This window comes from Pelodiscus sinensis, chromosome 27, assembly GCF_052426305.1.
Source record: "Pelodiscus sinensis isolate ZL-2025 chromosome 27, ASM5242630v1, whole genome shotgun sequence".
Classification (NCBI taxonomy): Eukaryota; Metazoa; Chordata; order Testudines; family Trionychidae; genus Pelodiscus; species Pelodiscus sinensis.
In genome coordinates, this window is record NC_143078.1 from 17,108,565 (window position 1) to 17,128,277 (window position 19,713).

At 43.3% G+C, this 19,713-nt stretch overlaps 1 protein-coding gene across 7 annotated transcripts in view; it reads right to left on the reverse strand.

The window, feature by feature from the left end:
• Window positions 1-19,713, reverse strand: part of KDM5B (lysine demethylase 5B) — a 145,167-nt gene that overhangs the window by 13,634 nt on the left and 111,820 nt on the right. For all 7 annotated transcript variants that reach the window (XM_075909915.2, XM_075909916.2, XM_075909913.2 and 4 more), the window contains 4 exons: window positions 18,026-18,164; window positions 8,713-8,892; window positions 7,303-7,461; window positions 5,961-6,446 (listed from right to left, as the gene is read on the reverse strand). In XM_075909915.2, the coding sequence (XP_075766030.1) occupies window positions 5,961-6,446; window positions 7,303-7,461; window positions 8,713-8,892; window positions 18,026-18,164 (964 nt within the window). The remainder of the gene's footprint in view (window positions 1-5,960; window positions 6,447-7,302; window positions 7,462-8,712; window positions 8,893-18,025; window positions 18,165-19,713) is intronic.

Sequence of the window (19,713 nt, forward strand, 5' to 3'; positions counted from 1 at the left end):
GTTGAAAGCACTGAAAGTGTAGGTGAGCATGATGAACTACATATGTGGTGGAAGCCATGTGTCCTCTTAGTTGGAGACAGGTAAGTACCTGTAGTGGTGGGAGTTGTGAGCATCACACTATACTTTCTTGTATAGTTATGAAATGTTGTTGAGGCAGGTATGCTCGAGCTGTAATTTGAGTCCAGGCGTGCGCCAATAAACTCTATATCTTGAACTAGGTGCAACATTGATTTGTGTTTGTTGATTAGAAGGCTTAGACGATTGAGGAGGACTGTGGTCGTATTTATCATAGCGGTGGTTTCGTCCCATGATGACCCCTTTATCAGGCAGTCGTCTAGGTAGGGAAATATGATGACATTCTGTCGTCTGAGGTATGCGGCTACAACTGCTAGTACCTTCGAAAATACCCTTGGAGCTGATGAAAGACCGAAAGGGAGAACTTTGTACTGAAAGTGTTCTGAGCCGAGCGTAAAGAGTAGATAGTGTGGGCTGAGGTGGATGGTTACATGAAAGTAGGCATCTTGCAGGTCAAGGGCTGCGAACCAGTTCCCTTGATCTAGCGCAGGAATGATCGTTTTGAGCGTGACCATCTTAAAACGTTGTCTCTTGAGAAACTTGTTCAGTTTGCGGAGGTCTGATATAGGCCTCCAATCCCGTTTTTTTCTCGGTTAAGAAATATTTGGAGTAAAACCCTTTCTATGACTCCAATTGCGAGGAGTCGATCGATCTCTTGTTTTAGTAGGGTTTCGTGAGAGTGGTCCCTGAAGAGGGACGGGGTAAGGGAAAGGGTAGGTGGGATACAAGTAAAAGGGATGGTATTAGCCTACTCGAATTATCTCTAGAACCCAACGGTCCAATGTTATAGATTCCCATTGTGGGAGGAAAGGCCGTAAACGGTGGGTAAAAAGATGGCCATGTTGTGCTGGTGGCAGATCGTAGGGGAGGTCTTGCAGACCCTCGACCACATCTTCAAATCTGCTGCTTGGAGGATTGAGTAGTTGGTGGGTGGCCCTAGTTGGGGCGTCTTCTCTGAGATCATTGTCTTGGCCTGGTATCCTCGTAGGGTCTCTGTGGCCGATTGTATTGCCTGTATCAGTATCAGTTGTATGTGTTACATGGAGTGTACCGTCTTCATTTGTAAGGCGGCGTGTAAATGCCCAATATGCGAAGTGTGGTTTTTGAATTTTTTCTGTTATAGAGCATTTCCTCTGTAGTAGCTGCAAATCATTTTTGTTTGTTGAATGGCAAGTCTTCTACCTTGGAATGGAGTTCCTGAGTATCCCCAGGCAACTGTAGCCAAAAAGTTCTTCGCATCACTACCACCATGCTGTCACTCTGGCTGCGGTTTCAGCAACATCCATTGCAGTCTGAAGAGAGGTGTGAGCGATCATATGTCCTTCATGGACTATTGCTTTTAAGACAGATATTTTGGAGTTAGGGAGGTGTGGTATCAGTTCTCTTAATTTTGAATAATTGTCGAAATCATGATTTGCTAGTAGAGTGGAATAGTTTGATACTCTGAGTTGTTGGGTGGACGAAGAGTAAATTCTCTTGCCAAACAAGTCTAGTTTTTTGTGCTCTTTGTCCACGCTGCCCACCCTGTATTGCAGCAGCTTCGCTCGTTGTTATGCTGAGTCCACAACTAATGAGTTTGGTTGTGGATGTGTAAACAGAAAATCGTTATCTTTTGATGAATCATAGAATCATAGAGCTGGAAGAGACCTCAGAAGGTCATCAAGTCCAGCCCCCTGCTCTAGGCAGGACCAATCCCAACTAAATCAACCCGGCCAGGGCTTTGTCAAGCCGAGACTTAAACACCTCTAGGGATGGAGACTTGACTACTTCCCTAGGTAACCCATTCCTGTGCTTCACCACCCTCCTAGTGAAATAGTTTTTCCTAATATCCAACCTGGACCTCTCCCACCACAACTTGAGACCATTGCTCCTTGTTCTGCCATCTGTCACTACTGAGAACAGCCTGTCTCCATTCTCTTTGGAACCTCCCTTCCTTCAGGAAGTTGCAGGCTGCTACAAAATCTCCCCTCACTCTTTGCTTCTTCAGATTAAACAGACCCAACTCCCTCAGCCTCTCCTCATAGGTCATATGCTCCAGCCCCCTAATCATTTTGGTTGCCTTCCGCTGGACCCTCTCCAATGCGTCCACATCCTTTTTGTAGTGGGGGGCTCAGAACTAGACACAATACTCCAGATGTGGCCTCACCAAAGCCGAATAAAGGGGAATAATGACATCTCTGGATCTGCTGGCAATGTTCCTCTTAATGCAACCTATATACCATTAGCCTTCTTGGCTACAATGGCACACTATTGACTTATATCCAGCTTTTCATCCACTGTAACCCCCAGGTCCTTTTCTGCAGAACTACTACTTAACTGGTTGGCCCCCAGCTTGTAACTATACTTGGGATTCTTCCGTCCCAAGTGCACGACTCTGCACTTGTCCTTGTTGAACCTCATCAGATTTCTTGTGGCCCAATCCTCCAATTTGTCTAAGTCACTCTGGACCATATCCCTGCCCTCCAGCTTATCTACCTCTCCCCCTAGCTTAGTGTCATCCGCAAACTTGCTGAGGGTGCAATCCATCCCCTCATCCAGGTCATTAATAAAGATATTGAACAAAACCGGTCCTAGAACCGAACCTTGGGGCACTCTGCTCGAAAACTACCGCCATCCTGATATCGAGCTGTTGATCACTACCCGTTGGACCCGGCCCTCTAGCCATCTTTCTATCCACCTTACCGTCCATTTATCCAATCCACATTCCCTTAACTTGCTGGCAAGAATATTGTGGGAGACCGTATCAAAAGCCTTGCTAAAGTCAAGGTATATACATCCACTGACTTTCCCACGTCCACAGAGCCAGAAACAAAGTACTTCCTGTCATTTTTTTTGTTAGTTGGTTGAATGGATGCAGGTGTCTTCCACAACTCCTCCCAAGTTTCCATGATTGCCTCGTCTATTGGTAGGGCAATCTTGCTGTGTAATGTAGGGTGTAGGTTCTTTAGCAGTTGGTATTGTTTCTTTTGCACTTCTTGCAGGGAGGCGTGTTGGCTGGTCACTACTCTTTTAAATAATTCTTGAAACTGTTTAAGGTCATCAATCGCTACCGTGTCTGATGGTACAACTGTGTCATCTGGTTGCACACTGAGGTTATCAGAGTGTTTGATGTCAATTGAGTGGATATCAGATTCATTGTCCAAAATTCGTTCCTTCTCCTCCTCTGGATGTCTTGCAGGAGGTGGGGGCTGTGGCTGAGACAAGCTTCTTTGTGATGGCGTGGAGTGGACTGAGAACTGTCATCTGTATGGGTCCCAGTGATCCCAGGGCCCACACTGTGGTGGATAAGGCCAGTACGGGTGCCATGGACTTGGCTGTGGTCCAGCTCTGTAGTGGTAAGTGTGGGACCTCCTGGGTGATGAGTGCCGCGAGGAGTATATCATGTGCCGGTCACCATCGGGCAGGGGAGCATCCTGAAGAGACATTGGTGAAATAGACCTGGGAGGGGACTGCCTTGATGGAGACCTCCCTGGTGAGTAATCAGCAGAAGACAGGCATGGGAGCTGCTGCCTGCTGTGTATGAGATGGTTCCTGGGGCTGCTCTATTGCAGCCTCGTTTGGCTGTTTATCCGTGCCTGCTGCTGGTGTCAGTGCCGCATTTGGGTGGATGGCTGTAGCCAGTGCCGGCTTGGAGGTTTTTTTCTGGTGGGGTGCAGGTTTAAGTGGTACAGTGGCTCCCCTAAGAGATGTCTCTGTCCGATTCATGTGCTCCTCTGCACCTGTTGGCTTTCCACTAGCCCCTAGTTTAAAAATTGCTCTACAACCTTTTTAACTTTAAGTGACAGCTGATTGGTTCCATTTGATTTAGGTGGAGCCCATTCTTCCTGTAAAGTTTCCCCAGTTCCTAATAAATCTAAACCCCTTCTCCAGATTAGTCGTAACCCCTCCCAGCTTGGTATCATCTGCAAATGTAATAAGTGTACTTTCTATGCCAATATCTAAATCATTGATGAAGGTATTGAAGCGAGCCGGTCCCAAACCAGACCCCTGCGGAACCCCACTTGTTATACCTGTCCAGCAGGATTGTGAACCATTAATAACTACTGAGTATGATTATCCAACCGGTTATGCACCCACCTTATAGTAGCCCAATCTAAGTTGTATTTCCATAGTTTATTGATAAGAATATCATGCGAGACCATATCAAATGCCTTACTAAAGTCTAAGTATACCACATCCATGGCTTCTCCCTTATCCACAAGACTCGTTATCCTATCAAAGAAAGCTGTCAGATTGGTTTGACACGATTTGTTCTTTACAAACCCATGCTGGCCATCTTTTTCATGAAAGGCAGTACCTAAAACATTCATACTTGGGCAGTTAAAGTTACATATTTAAATACTTTTGTTATGGGCTTGACAAACCACGGCAAAAACTGCTCGCCAATCCCATACTGCGCATGCGCAAGACCCTCACTGTGAATATGCACTGCCAGGGAACGGGGCGCGCAGCTGAAATCTACTTGCCATGGGCAAGTAGATTCTATAGTTTGTCGAGCCCTGCATATGTTATCTGATTAACTTCAATGGGAGATGTGGTTGTTCAATGAGAGTAAACAATTTAGTCAATTTAATTTATGCACCTAAATCAGGACTTGGGTGCTTAATTTTAGGTTCCCTATTTTTAAATTTTAATCTAGATTTACCAAGTATGGCAATCTGAGTTACACAATTAATCAAAAGAGTTGGAATATTTTTTTAATCATGATCAGGGAGGTCAAGAGAAACCAAATAGACAAGGTTAGGCAAACAGGAGTAACAAGTTTCAGCCAGTAGAGAGATTTATTTTAAGTTATAGGTACCTTAAAAGTGATCTACAAAGGAAGTTTTTGGTTTGTCTGTTTCTTGATGCACAAAGACCTGATACTTATCTTTTAAAGAATTTGGGGGGTTTGTTTTGTTGTCTTAGAAAAATTAGAAAAATCAAATCTAGTTTTGCCAAAGGAATTCTTACTGCTAGGGGTCCCAGAACATGTTACAGGCAGTCCCCGGGTTACATGGATCCGACTTACATCGGATCCCTACTTACAAACGGGGTGAGGCAACCCGGCACTAGCTGCGCCCCCCCCCCCCCCCAGCAGACCGCCGAGACGCACCGCGGTCCCGCCGCCTGCGTCCTCCGCGGCGAGAAAAGCCGCTCCGCGTCTCCCTGGTCTGCAGGACTGAGGGAAGTGAGGTGTGGGAAAATAAAACTGAGCTCTGGAGAAATGTTTGGCTAAAGCTTCCCCTACAATATGTACCAGTTCCAACTTACATACAAATTCAACTTAAGAACAAACCTACAGTCCCTATCTTGTACGTAACCCAGGGACTTCCTGTACTGTGATTGCTGACACCCAAATACAGCAATTCTGCACTTCTGAAAACTGACTACCCCTCCTTTGGGAAAATGAAACCCAACACAGGCCTTGCCAGCTCCACGCAGTATTCTCAAAAGCCATATGCATCTTAGCATGTGCATTTCCTACACCCCTTCAACTCGTCATCCACCCTCCCCCATGCATTCACACATATATGAAATGGTTCTTCAGGTTAGGCAGGAGTACTGACTCTTCAACAGAGACTTATTCCAAAAGGACAGTCATGGAGAAGGATACAGCTTTCTCACTTCCAGGGGAGGAATGAAGCATTCCAGGTTGCTAGACAACATGGTGAATAATGCACTCAAACTTTCCAACTAAAAAGGTAAACTTGCACTTGCTCAAAGTTGTAAAGGAATCAAGATTTGAGAACTAGCCAGCAATTCAATAATAATCTGACATGGTAATCCTTGTTTGAAGACGCTGGATGAATATATAATTAACCCATCACAAGCAGAATCCATAAAATGCAGAGGAATTTAACTCACATCACCCCCTCTACTTTTAGAAGAAAATTCAATCTCACCTTGTTCGTCTCTGACGACTGGCGTGATGTGGCTTGCCATCTATTGTACAATAATCCTGAGCCAATTTTGTCTTGTATAAGTTTTAGATTCCCTGAATATAATATTTGTTGTGCTCTGTGTTGCCAGTTCACAGTTCTCTCTATCATGTACCGTAACGCATCTCCCTCAGGAAGCCTCACACGGATACGCTGCAGGGAAGCCAGTAAAGGGAGGATTTTTTCTAAGGGTGGCTTTTCTGATCTATAGCAGTGAGGACAGAGCCAAACACGAGGTCTCTGCAAAACACTGGGCATTGAAACACAGCTGGTATGAAAGACCTCTCTGCAGAGTTCACATTGTATCATTGGTGCTGCTGGCTCTTTCTGGCAAAGGCAAACTTTCATCTCTACATCATCTTCATTAGACAGCACCTTCCCTTCATTTGCTGCTCTCAAAGAACGCAGAGCCTCCATCTCCTTTAAACGGGCTTCTCCGAGTGTGGCCATCTGCAAGGAAGTTAAAACAAATGCATTTAATTCCAGGATCAGCAGAAAGAGAATTCTGTCTCTAACTGTAGGCTAGTCACTGGAGTTCTTGGAGTGACTTCTGAATAGTCACTCTTGAGATGTGCCAATGATGCCGATTATACCTTCCAGTAATACGGTCAGGTGGAATACACACCAATTCCTCTTCCAAACCTGAAACAAAGCTTCACAAAAGACACATCCTTGAGTTCAGAGAGCACCTCTGTAGATGTGAAATAATATGGGAATCCTTTCTGGACGAAACTTGACTGAGCTTTTCCATGGTGGAAGGAGGTATCATAAGTCATGTTGCTCTGTCTCAGACCTTCATACCCTGGCAAAGGGAAGGTCACCTGGCTAGAAGTAGCTAGAGCAGAAATTGCCCTCACAAGCTTCTGAAAGGTAACCTCCCAAAACTAGCACCTCTTGGACTTTGCTAGGAATATGCAAAGCAACTCTGCATAAGTATGTGCTGGGTGAGGGAAGAGAGGGAAGACAAGGCTCAGTAGAGAAATGTTGCCCCAGTAGGCTGGAGTCTAAGTACTCTCAAATCACCAGTCCCAGGCTCAAAAGAGGACACACAGGTGAGATTGTATTCCTTTATCTTGGCAATAGCAATCTAAAAACACATAAAAACAAACTGGTGAAAAATAGCCAAACTAAGAACTTTCATTGCCACAGGCAGAACTGAAGAGAGAGGCAAGACTTAGCAACACCAAAGGACTCTTCAGAATTCTTCCTCTGGACAGTTGGGAGAGAAGCTGGACAGCAGAGAGACACAAGGGATTGAAGTGTGATAAGCCTGAAAGGAGCCGACATTTCAAAACTCAATACATACCGCAGAGGCAGTCTCCTTACTCTCACACAAAGCTCTTTCCAGATCACAAAGGCTCTCTAGCCTGGTCCCTCTCTTCTTTCCATTGGGCACAGGCTCTTTTAATTTCTTCTGTTTCCTTTTAAGACCCACTGTTCCAATATCACATCGGGGAGACAATATCTATGAAACAACCGAAGCACAACTGTCTGCAGCATTTTTCAATCCATTTATCCTAGCATAATGCACTGTCATATACTAACTAGACCATTTAGAACAGAGGTAACTAAACCTTTATTAATTAGGTTATTTTGGGAAGGAGGAGAGAATGAGAACCAGCAGACTGAATCACAAACGAAATGGAGAGACTGCATCCAAATTCATCTCTAATATGAAGCCAAGACCAATGGGATACTAGGGATGTTAAAATGTGGTTATTTGTGGAAACATGTAACCACTGAATTTTTCAGCAGTTACACATTTACATGCGTGGGGAAAGGCAGTATCAGAAACAGCAGTGCAGGGGGCAAATGACTTGGCAAGCCAGCTTCCCGCATGTACTAGTTCCTACCTGTATGGGGAGGGAGGCAGGCATCCATCTTGGCAGGAGCTGGTACAAATGTGGAGCTGGCTTGAAACCCAGCTTCCTGCATGTACCAGTTTCTGCCCCTTGCCCCCGTGTTCCTGCCTCTGTATCAGAGGCAGCAGCATGTGGGGGCAGGGGAAAGTTGGCTTGGCAGGAGGTGGTTTGCACAGGGAGCTGGCTTGAAACCCAACTCTGGACATGTACTGGCTCCCACTTGCCCCCCTCCTCCATGCTGCTGCCTCTGTGTTAGGCAGCAATGGAGGGGGAAGGGAGAGAGGCAGGAGTCTGCACGCAGCAGGAACCAACTCTCCACATGCACCAGCATAGCTGGCACCACCAGCTCGCCTCTCCCCCACCGCTACTGCCTTTGATACAGAGGCAGCTGTAGGCGGATGTCACCAAGAGGGTTAATCGATGACCCCAGGCTCATCTGTTAACCATGTACTTAGATACAAGTTCGCATCTCTAATGGACACTGCAGGCAGCTCCTGACCACACTATGAGACTAAGCCTTCTCTCGAGACACCTCCAGGTTATAAACTAGGTTCTGGAGAAATATTTAGCCCAAGTTTGGAATGGTTCCAGTTGCTATCACAATTTAGATGCATGTCCAGGCTAACGAGCAGTATCACAAGCTCCTCTCTGTTCAACTGTACCAAAGAATTTGATGTGGGAAGTTTGTCTTAGTCTTTGTTTTCAGTTTGCTTAAACAGTTAATGAAAATATAAAACAAGACACCTCCAGGCTGAAATGCAGCATGTAATAAACTAACAACATGCACAATGCTTCTAATGCCTTTTGCAACAACACATAACAAAATATAAATGATAATTTCAGTATGTTCTCACCTCTAGAAGAGAGTAAGGGGAGTTCTCTGTCAGAAACGTATTGGCTGCACACTTTTTCCAAGCTTGAACATCTGCCACTAAAGACTCTAGCCGTGGCAGGTAGTCCAAATGTACTGGGATAGATCGACCTCTTGTCACAAATTCCATAAGTGTGTCTAGAATGGGCACACGTCCTCCAACCTAATGATTAGAAAATAAGAGATGCTTGATTTGTACAAGAAAAATAAAAGACCTATGAATAAACTGGAGTAAGATTCTGTAAAACAGAATCTATCTTCTAGACACTTTATTCAGCTACTGAAAACTGTGTCTAGTTCTATTTATGATTTTGGCAGCAGTTAGTTATCTGGGTTCTTTAAATGCCCTGATAATTAAGTACATGTGCAAACTGAAAGCATTAAAAAAGGAGAATAACAAAATGACTCCAGGCCAAAAATGTTGCCCCAGCTAAAACCTCCCAGCGCCCATCTCTGGTGGAAAGCAAATTAATTGTATAGGGTGCCCTGAAGGTGACTCAAATCCAGTCAAATAGAACAGTAAATGAATGCTGCTTAGAAGGGAAACACAGCTTTCACCTGTTACTCTGCTTTAATAAGACATCTATAGATCAAGTGGCTTCATTAATTAGAGGCATTGCACCTTTTATTTATTTGAAAACAAAAGGTTACTCACTTTTTTAATCGTTGTTCACGATGTGTTGCTCACATCTATTCCATTTAGCTGTGCCCCTGCCACATGCATGATTGTTCAAAATCTTTTTACACTAGGGTTAGCTGTGGAGCCCCCCCGGAGCAGCACTGATGTAGCACTCTATGACCCGACCACCCCTCTATTCCTTCTTGCCAGCTATTCCAACAGGAAGAGGAAGGTGGGTATGGACAAAGAGTTACAAAAGGTAAGTGACCATTTTTATTACTTTGAATGCTTACTCATATCAATTCCATTCAAATTATTTACAAGCCTTACCCAGATGGAATGCTTGGCATCAACAAGTTGCCAACTGGGGTGCTGCCGTGCCAAATGTTGCATCCTGTCTTGACTGGTGCCTGACAGCATAGTTTCAGGAGAGGGTATGGACAGAAAACCATGTTGCTGCCCTGCAGATCTCCTGGAGAGGGAAATCTGCCAAAAGAGCAGTCGAGGAGACTTGAACCTACACTGAGTTCGCTGTGAGAGGCAGCAGAGGACGCTTGGCCATGTCATACCAAGAAGAAACGTGCTGTGATGACACAGATAAGCCCTTTCATTGACTCCATCACTGCCCCGAAGAACTGTGAAGACTTCCAAAAGGGCTTGGTGCAAATCACTGTAGAAAGTGAGGGGCCTTCTGACTTCAAGGGAGTGTGAGTCTTGCTCCTGAAAACTCTTATGAGGTTCTGGATGGAAGACCGGTAGGAAAATATCCTCATTGGTATGGAAGCTGGATGCTATCTTTGGGAGAAAGGCAAGGTGGGATCTGAGCTGGATCTTGTCTTTTTGAAATACAATGTATGGAGGTTCAGACATCAGGGCCTGGAGCTCTGAAACAAGCCAGGATATGCAGCAGAAAGGCCATCTTCCAGGAGAGATACAGGAGGGAGCAGTTGGCCAACAGCTTAAAGAGTGGTCACATCAGGACTGACAGGATCAAGTTGAGGTCCCACATTGGAAACATCACTAGTAGTAAGAAGGAACTGAGGAGTCAGCAGAGTCATCTCTCCAGGGAGCACCATAGCTGACCCAATGGGTAGCAGCTAAGGTAAAAAGCTTTCTGATTATCATGCAGGTGGTGTACACATATCTAAATGGAATTGATATGAAAAAGCACTCGAAGAATACGCAGAAATCTGACCACTTAGGATCTACAGGTTACAAGCACGTTAAATTTCAAGCAGACGTCAATTGACGAAAGATTGCATAGTAAAGACACTATGTTCTCTATATAAGAGCACAATATTTGTTGTACAGGTTGAACTTCTCTAGTCCAGCACCCTCGGGTCCAGACCGGTGCCAAACCAGAGAAGGTCAGTATTGTCTAGAAGCATTGCCAACACTTCCATTGCTTCCTGGGCCCTTAGAAGATGTTTAGGGGTAAGTTAGAGCTAAATAAGAGCACAGAACTCTGAAAACCAGAACTCATGCTGAGAACCAGGATACTGGTGGCTGTAAACAAATTTTATGGGATTGCGGGAAACTTGGCTATACCCATGATAAGTGGACATCTGGCTAACTAAAATAATTCCAGACCACATATGTTGCTGGACCAAAGTGTGCTGGACTAGAGAGGTTCAACCTGTAAGTGAATTCAATCAAATACATTTTTAAAAATGGGCAAGTTGAGTGCTGCCACACAACAGGACTTTCCACACATTTAAGAATATGAAGGGACATCAAAATGCCTAACTTTCCCTAACAGGAAATGGTCAGTTAAGGTCTCCCCACATGAGAGCTCCAAAAGTTTTATGTTATAAGAATAGACAAACCACAGACTTACAAAACCCAGGAAAAACAGAATTTCTTCATAGATAAGGTTGCAACCAAGTTTCTGCTAAGTACATTTTGCAGCCTTGTTAAAATCCCTAAGAAACCTATACTGTACTGAAAATGAGTGGTGAGGTCAGGGTTAAGAAAATCTGAAGTCATCAGAAAAAGAAGTTCCTAACACAAAACATACTAAAAATTTAGTTATTTTGAACAATTGCTAAAGGCCTCTATGACTTTTTTTGCACATGCATACCACTTGCACCATCCTACCACCAAGTTCTAGCATATGGTGCCAAGAAAGTGGTCCATAATTTATAATCATTAAAAGTGGAATGAAGCATCATTCTTATTTTGCTAACAAAATACCACAAAATTCAAAGGTGTATTTGGTCAGGAATCTGAAGTAGTCAACAGTCTGTTATTCCAGTCTGTAATTCTAAAACACGAGTTTTAATCACATTTTATTTCACTCATAAGATGTTTTCAGTATCATGTACTAAGATCAGCAAGGGGTATTCAGTGCTGTAAGTTTCATGTGCTTCCAATATCTGTTTTTATCCTATATGCAAAAGAATATTAGAAATATTTTTTTGGTTTCCTGCATCCTGGATTACTACTTGATCAGATTTGATCAAATTTTCCCCCAACTCAAGCTCTCCTTCCAAGTTTCAAGCTAATGTGACTTTAGATGTAAAATTATATGGACAATGCAAAATTTGGCACTTAGAAGTTTTGCCATAATTTTAATTATGAAATCTAGCTACTGGGTATATATCAAGCCGTCATTACTGTAAATAGAGCTTCTCACAATTGTTAATATAATTATCCTGGCCCTCCCAACCCACACAACACCTTTTGAGGTTGTTTTTTTCCCAAAAGAACTGCATCTAGACTGTGGTTTCACTTTCGAAATACCCTTTTTTGAAACAGTGATCAGACGCGAATATGCAAATGAAGTGCAGGATATTTAAATACGCACTTCATTTTCCCTTTTGATTAGGCTCATTTGCATCCCTCTTTCAACAGAGGGATGTAGTCTGGAGACAGCCTAAGAAACTAAGGCTGAAATATTCAAAGGGAGCTAAGAAAGAGGCTCATCAACTCCCACAGGAAGTCAAGAGGATTTGGGCATCTAGATCTCTTATGCCCTTACAAAAAGTTGCCTTAGAAACCAGAAGGCGATCTCAAACCTATAATTTAATGGGCTAGCATTCCTGCTGTCTGCATTCCACTGCTTGTAGACCTTTACTCCTACTTGGCAGGGCTTTGTCATGGGTAAGGCTGCAAGTCTCAGAGGTCACCTCCATGACTTCTGCACAGGCTGGTGCACCTCACCTAGGGCTCACCTGAGCAACTCAGGCACCCCTGGGTCAGCCACATCAACCACTGTTGGGGAAGTCTCTGGCCACTGTACCCCCTCCCCCAGCACTAGGAGGAAATTGGGGCATGGGAGGAGGTGAAGGCTCTTGGAAACACTTATCTCAAGGGGCTTTCCCCAGAAGTAGCTTTGTATACTGCTCATAGGCACTGCCCCTGCAGATGTCACCATCCAGGATCATGGCTAATGGGAGCTACCGAGCAAGCACTTGGGGTGCTGTACACAGGGCCCCCCTAGCCACAGCTCTGCCTAGGAGATGAAGGAAAGTTCGCTGGGCAGAATCACATAATGATCCTGCCAGCCCTCCTAAAGACACACCTCCGTAGCACTGGCAGGGATCCTGTGCTGCATCCTTCCAAGCACCCAGAGTGCACCCTGCCACAGAGAATCTACCCACAGTGCTCCGGCTGCCTCCTGCACCACAGCACTCAAGACTGAGTCAGGGGTATATAGTACATATCATAAACAGGTCATGGGCAGCCCCTGACCTGTCCGTAACTTTTACTAAAAATACTCTTGACTAAAACAGTCTTAATCATTGATTCTGCGTGACTCTTCATGCTTGCAATCAGAGGCCATAGTGGGGAAATCCAACTCTGTTTGGTGCACCGACGGTAAGGCCTATATGTCCTTCTGGGCTCTAATTGGTTGGTTGGATGTGGAACATTCCTGCTCAGTATTATCTCCAAAAGCATTAGAACAATTTAGCAAGGGTTGTGGAGGATTATCCATCACTGGCAATTTTTAAATCAAAATTGGATTTTTTTTTCCCTACAGGATATGCTCTAATTCAAACAAGAAATAATTCAGGGACGTTCTATGGCTTGTGTCATGTAGAAGGTTAGATGAGATTATCAGAATGGTCCTTTTAGACCACGCAATCTAGGTGTATGCCAGCTGTTTGACACCAAAATGAGGGACCACTCAATACAAACTGTGCAGATATAGGATTCCCCCTCTCTTTTCCAACAAGATTCATACCAAGAATGAATGCAGCTGAATATCCACTTTAAAAGTCCTTCATTGGAGACTACAGCCTCTTTTGATCTATCTTCCAGGGCTCTCCTGACAATAAAGGTGTGCAGCAGTGCCTCTTCTATCTAGATGAAGTGTATGGTGGTAGACTGCCAGGTGAACAGATTGATCCCATGCTCTCATCGCAGAGCCAAGCAACATTTAGAGGATTCCTGACAGGTATTTGTCTGAATCACTCTTAAAAATCTCCAATGATGGAGAATCCATCCTCCCAAGGCAATTTATTCCTGTGTTTAACCACCCTGACAGGAAGTTTTTCCTAACGTCCAACCTAAACCTCCCATGGTGCAATTTAAGCAAATTCATGCTGACAGCAACGTATCATCTAGCTGTTTGCAAACTGATTGCTTAATTATTTGCTCCATTATCTTTCTGTATACAGAAGTTCCCTTTTTATAGTGGGGTACTATATTTGCTCCTTTTCCCACATTCTTGAATGTCTCCTGCCTTCTATGACTTTTCAAAGATAATTGCTAATAACTCAGATATATCCTCAGATTGAATATTAAAGGATGGATTTCATCAGGCCAACATGATGTCGGGGAAGGATGTGAAAACAATATTCCTGTGTACACACTGTGGTGGTCTTTCCACCAATTGAGGGAATGTTTAATGCAGATGGGTATAGAAAAAAGCATGTTTAAACTGTGTCTGTTAAGTGAATAAACAGTTGTGACAAACCCATGTAACAATGCATTCCGAGTCTTACATGGTCTGTGACTACAGATTCTGGATGCCATGTGCCCCACCAACTGAACACAGTTCTGGACCAGAATCTTTGGGCAGAGATTGGGTGTATTCACTATGTTGGAGGGGCCATAAGCTTGTGCTAAGAAAGGTAGACTTTTTCTGTTACTAGATCGAGATGAACACCAACGAAGTATACATTTTCCAAAGACATCAAATTGGATTTTTTAATGTTTAGCTGCAGGTCCAATTTAATGAAGATATGCATAGCTTCAAGTTTCCCATGACATCAGTTCCAAGGAATGAGTTTTCAGCAAGCATTTGTCCAGGTAAGGAAACACTCAAAAGCTTTTCCTGAGAAGCTGAGACATGACTATCAAAACAAACACTCAGGGCAGATGAAAGGGCAAAGGGAAGCACTCCGTACAGAAAGTAGTCCTTGCCAACAATGAAATGTAGAAATTATTGGCGAAATGAGTATATGACAACATGTATCCTGAAGGTCGAGGGCTGAAAATCATTCCCCCCTTCGTGTAGCAACAGAATTATCACTAAAGTGTCACCATTTTGAATTTTTGTGCCTTTATGTAGTTGTTGAATAGCCTCTAATCTAAGATGGATCTCTAATCTCCACTCTGTTTTGGTACCAGGAAAGGTATAAAATAAAACCAGTTTCCTCTGGATGCACTGAGATTTGGTTCTATAGTTCCCATGTATAAGAGAGTCTATTTCTTGATGAAGCAAATTCTCCACAGGAAAGAAGAGTTTCTTGATGGAAATATAGTAAACTGGATGGCATACCCTATGGAGTTGATTTCCAAAGCCCACCTGTCTGTTGTGATAGACTCCCAAGCCTGCCTGAAGTAGTAAAGGTAGTCACTGAAGGAAGGCAGGTGAACCGGTGTAGCTTATAACGATGAAGATGGTATTTTAGGCCCTTGAGCAGCCCATCAAAATTGCTGCTTAGGGATGGGAGGGTGCAAGGTGGAAGACTAAATCAGTTTCATGTCAGTCTGCTTTTCCTAGGGAAGGCGAGACCAGGAGAAATCATGACTGGTCTTTTAAGATGTTTTCCTTGCTACTGCTAATAGGGAACAGCTCCTCCTTTTAATCCATTTAATAAGTCAGGTAAATTTTATAATCAAATCGTCATGCAGTATGAAGTCAAATGCCTTAAGAAGTCCAAGTCCATTACATCAATACTACTACCTTATTAACCGAACTTGTAATCAGAGACTGTAATTGATCTTGATCAGTAAGTACCTGAAAAGGTTAAAGATTTACGATAACAGAGGACTCTTTAATTTAGTAAAAGACCTAGTAAGATCCAATGGTTGGAATCAAAACTAGACAAATTCAGACTAAAAATAAGGCATAGATTTTTAACAGTGATGCTACGTAACCACTGGAGCATTGTGGTAAGTTCCCCATCACTTTAAGTCTTTAGAGCTAGAGTGGATGTTCTTCTAAGATTTGCTCTAAATCCACCAGAATTGTGGGTCTCGTGCAGCAAAATGTGGTGAGGTTCTGTGATTTCAGTTATGTAGGAGGTCATAAAGGTCCCTTATGGACTTTAATTGTTCCAATGCCAGGCAGATTTGAAAATGTAAAGAGACTATTTTCTCTAATCTCAGTTGATTTTAAATGAGAGTAGATATTCTGGAGCAAAAGTTGGCAGTTGAAGTCATGGCAATATTGTGTACTGCAACACTGTGGTTCAGAACAAATGTTTCTCTTGTATGAAGCAATTTTTGCCTATTATGATAAATTATGATACAGTAGGCTACCAGCTAAGGCAAAAAGCCCAAGATGGTGGTCTATCAGAACACTGAATACTTTAAATTGTTTTGGAAATCTCATTATCTAGTATTCTGCAATTCAACTCATAATCAATTCCTTTAAATACAAGACAACATATAAAGAAATGAAAGCCAACAAGTATTCACAAAAAACCCACCGATGTAAAACATTACTTCTTGTAGAACAGAAGCTTCGGCCAATTTCTGTCATGACTCCAACAGTTAATCAAAGTAAAATGTACAAGAGGAAAGCCATTCATCCACCATTTCTACACTAGAGACATTTACAAAAAATGCTCCAGTGCAGGCAAGACTCTTGAAAGCCAAACACATTTCTACAATTGGATCCATCAGACTTGCTTTCAGAATGCTTGTGACAGGGCGGCTGCCCTGCAATGGCCCTTTAAGAGCAAAACCCCAGCCCAGAGTAAGGGCTGAGAGTGAAGTCCCAGCTGAGGCAGCTCTACCAATGAGAGCCCTGCTGGGGACTATATAAAGAGGAACTGACTGCTACTGGGGGGAGAGAGGGCAGTAGGGACCGGATTGCCAGGAAAGCAGGAGGCTTTCTAAGAGGTAGAGCAATGGTGGGGGAAGAAAGGCAGGGCTGGAAGAAGCTCTGGCTAAGCAAGCTCCCAGGTTGCAGGGTCTGGAGCAAGGCCCGAGGCTACTAAGGTGGTAGAGAGGCAGCCCTGGTAGGTAGGGACAGCAGGTCCACACCACTTTGCCAGTGATTAGTGTCCATTACAGTCTGCAATTTGCCCCTGAAGCAGGGGCTAGATGAAGACTGGCAGGGGGTCACTGATGCACAGTGGGTACAGGCGCACTGGGTGTTCCCTGGGGGAAGTGGGGGCCCCTGGGGAGAGGAGGACCCAGGAGGGCAGTGCCTAGAAGAGGATGCCAGAGTCAAAGGGAACAGGGGAGACACCCCCTTGAAGGCGGTGTCCAGCAAAACAACTAGCGAATTTCCAAAGCAGCCAGTTGGAGGCACCCTATAGATGAGTTGGCCCTGTGACAATGCTTAATAAATGTCCAGTCACAGAAGCCTTCTCTATACAAATAGGAATACTGAGTGTGTTAGAAACAGGCAAAGGACGGTAACATTTAACACAAATGGAGTTTTTCTAACCTCATTTTTTATCTAACATGATCAGCTGTTCACAGTAATTCCAAAGTTAGTTCATGTTAGAATTCTGATGTCACTTGTCATACAACACATTATATAATTAGAACTAGGATGTTATCTTAAAAGTGACAGAGCTACTTAGAAAAAAACCCGACAGATACCATATAAATATGCTGTATTAAATAGTCATCAGGCAATCTCTGAAAATAATAGGCAAACCCTAACATTAAAATAATGCCTAGAGTAGAAATAAAATAGTCTTAGCAAGGTAGCTTTTACCAGCAAGGCTTTTTTGTGATACAAGAGTGTTCTAGCAGTGGTAAAGCAGTGTTAAAATATAGCGTCATAACTGTTAACTGGTGGCATTAAGGAATGTTTTGCACTATTTATCTACCAACAGATCATCCCATAAATGCATTGCAGTAAGTCAATTCCAGATTCAAGTAATATACATAAACAGGGCTTGACGAACAGCAGCGAGAACCGCTCGCCAGCCCCATACAGTGCATGTGCAAGAGCCGCATTGCGCATGCGTGCACTGCAAATTAATGGGGCACGCGGCTGAAATCTACTCGCCACAGGACAGTAGATTGTATTATTTGTCGAGCCCTGTACATAAGGTCCACAAAACTGTCTGAGATGAGTAAAAACTAAAGCATTCATCAATCCATAATTCCACCAGCTCTATTTTAAGGCAATAACTGTTACAAAGCCAGCATACTTAATTTGAAAGACTGAAATACATACTTCTAGCATATGCAAAAGTCAGTGAAGTGACACATTGACATAAGTCTATGAATAACCTCAATTAAAAAACATTTTACCTACCTGCAGAGCCTCCACTTCCTGTAACCAATCTTTGGCCTTCTGTACAGCATCTTTCAGAGCAATGCCATTTGGGAGATAGGCAGGAATCTCCTCTATTTCCTTGACTGCTGCCACAAGACTGCTTAATGACTGTCGTGGTCTATGTAAATGATACATACAAGCCTACTCAAATAGTGATACAAAGTAGTGCATTTTAGCTACGATAGTCAAAGGCTGGTGAGAAATTTCAAACCACAAAACAAATACTGAACTGAATTAGGAAAGAATCCGACACACACAATTCTAAGAATAAGACTACAGTACATTCTTATTACTAATAAATTATGCTGTTCCAACACTACAGTTCAATATATGTGTCAGTAATCTGACTAGGATTTTAATAATGATAATATATGGCACAATACCTTACTATTGGCTATCAAGCAAGACATTATTGCAATGACATTTGGGAGTGCTAACATTTTGCTGGTATTTTTGTAATAGTTAACAAAATAGCTAATACAAAACACAATGTAAGAAAAGGACTATTTCTCAATCCTCCCCCTAAATCCATGTTCCCCACCCAAATATTACATACTAATAAGTAAAAACAGGCAATTGCACTTATTCTTCTCATTTAAAAAATAAAGCTTTTTCATGCCTGAAACAAGCAATATGGATCTCAGTCTAGTGAAAGCGGTAAAAGACCACTAGCCAGAGAGTCAAATGCAAGTAAGAGATGAAAGACTCAAAATTACTCAGAGTACTGTAAATTAATTTCTGTCCCAGAGTTGGCTCTTATTTTTTTATTTTTTATTTTTTTTAAAGAACTGAGCAGAGATAGTAGTTCAGTACACCCACTAAACTTGAGAGATGCATCAGGTTTTTGCGCAAAAACACCCATTTTTGAGCAAAAACCTTGTAATGTAGACGTAGCTGCTATGTCTTTCTTCATATTAATTCTCCTATACTGAAGGTGACATGCCCAGCAGCATCTTTTTGAGACTGCTAAGAGGTATTTCATCTCAATTCCTCCTCTCCATTTTTAGGCATTACTGCATGGAAGAGTTTAATTGTATATATCAGTGTTTCTTACACACCAAACCATTTTTTTTATGGGGAACACCAAGAATTTTTGTTGAGCAAATTTTTGTTGTTTAAGGACGGCCATTTGAACTCTGTTCTCTCCGCGTATGGTGACCATATTTTCTGAAGAAGAAGTTACTCACCTTTGTGCAGTAACTATTTTTCTTTGAGATGTGTCCCCATGGGTGCTCCACTCATGGTGTTGGACCCGTCCCAGCGCCATGGATCAGAGACTTGCATAGCCATGCTCTGCCAGACCGCATATGTGCGAGCAGCAGCTCGCACCTATTGCCTTTGATCTGTTGCGCGCGGTCCGGCCCCGCTCAGTTCCTCCATCCGCCCGAGTTTCTGAAACGATAAAAAGTCAATTCCTAAGTGGGGAGCAGGGCGGGTCGTGGAGTACTCACGGGGACACATGTCGAAGAACAATCGTTACTGCACGAAAGTGAACAACTTCTTCTTCGAGTGGTCCCCGTGGGTGCTCCACTTGTGGTGACTTAGGAGCAGTACCCCAGCAAGAAATGCAGTTCGGAATTATGGTTTCTTAACAGAGGGAAGTACTGATGTTGCCACCGATGAGTCTGAAGCCCAGTGATGCAGAATTGTATAATGTCTCATGAAAG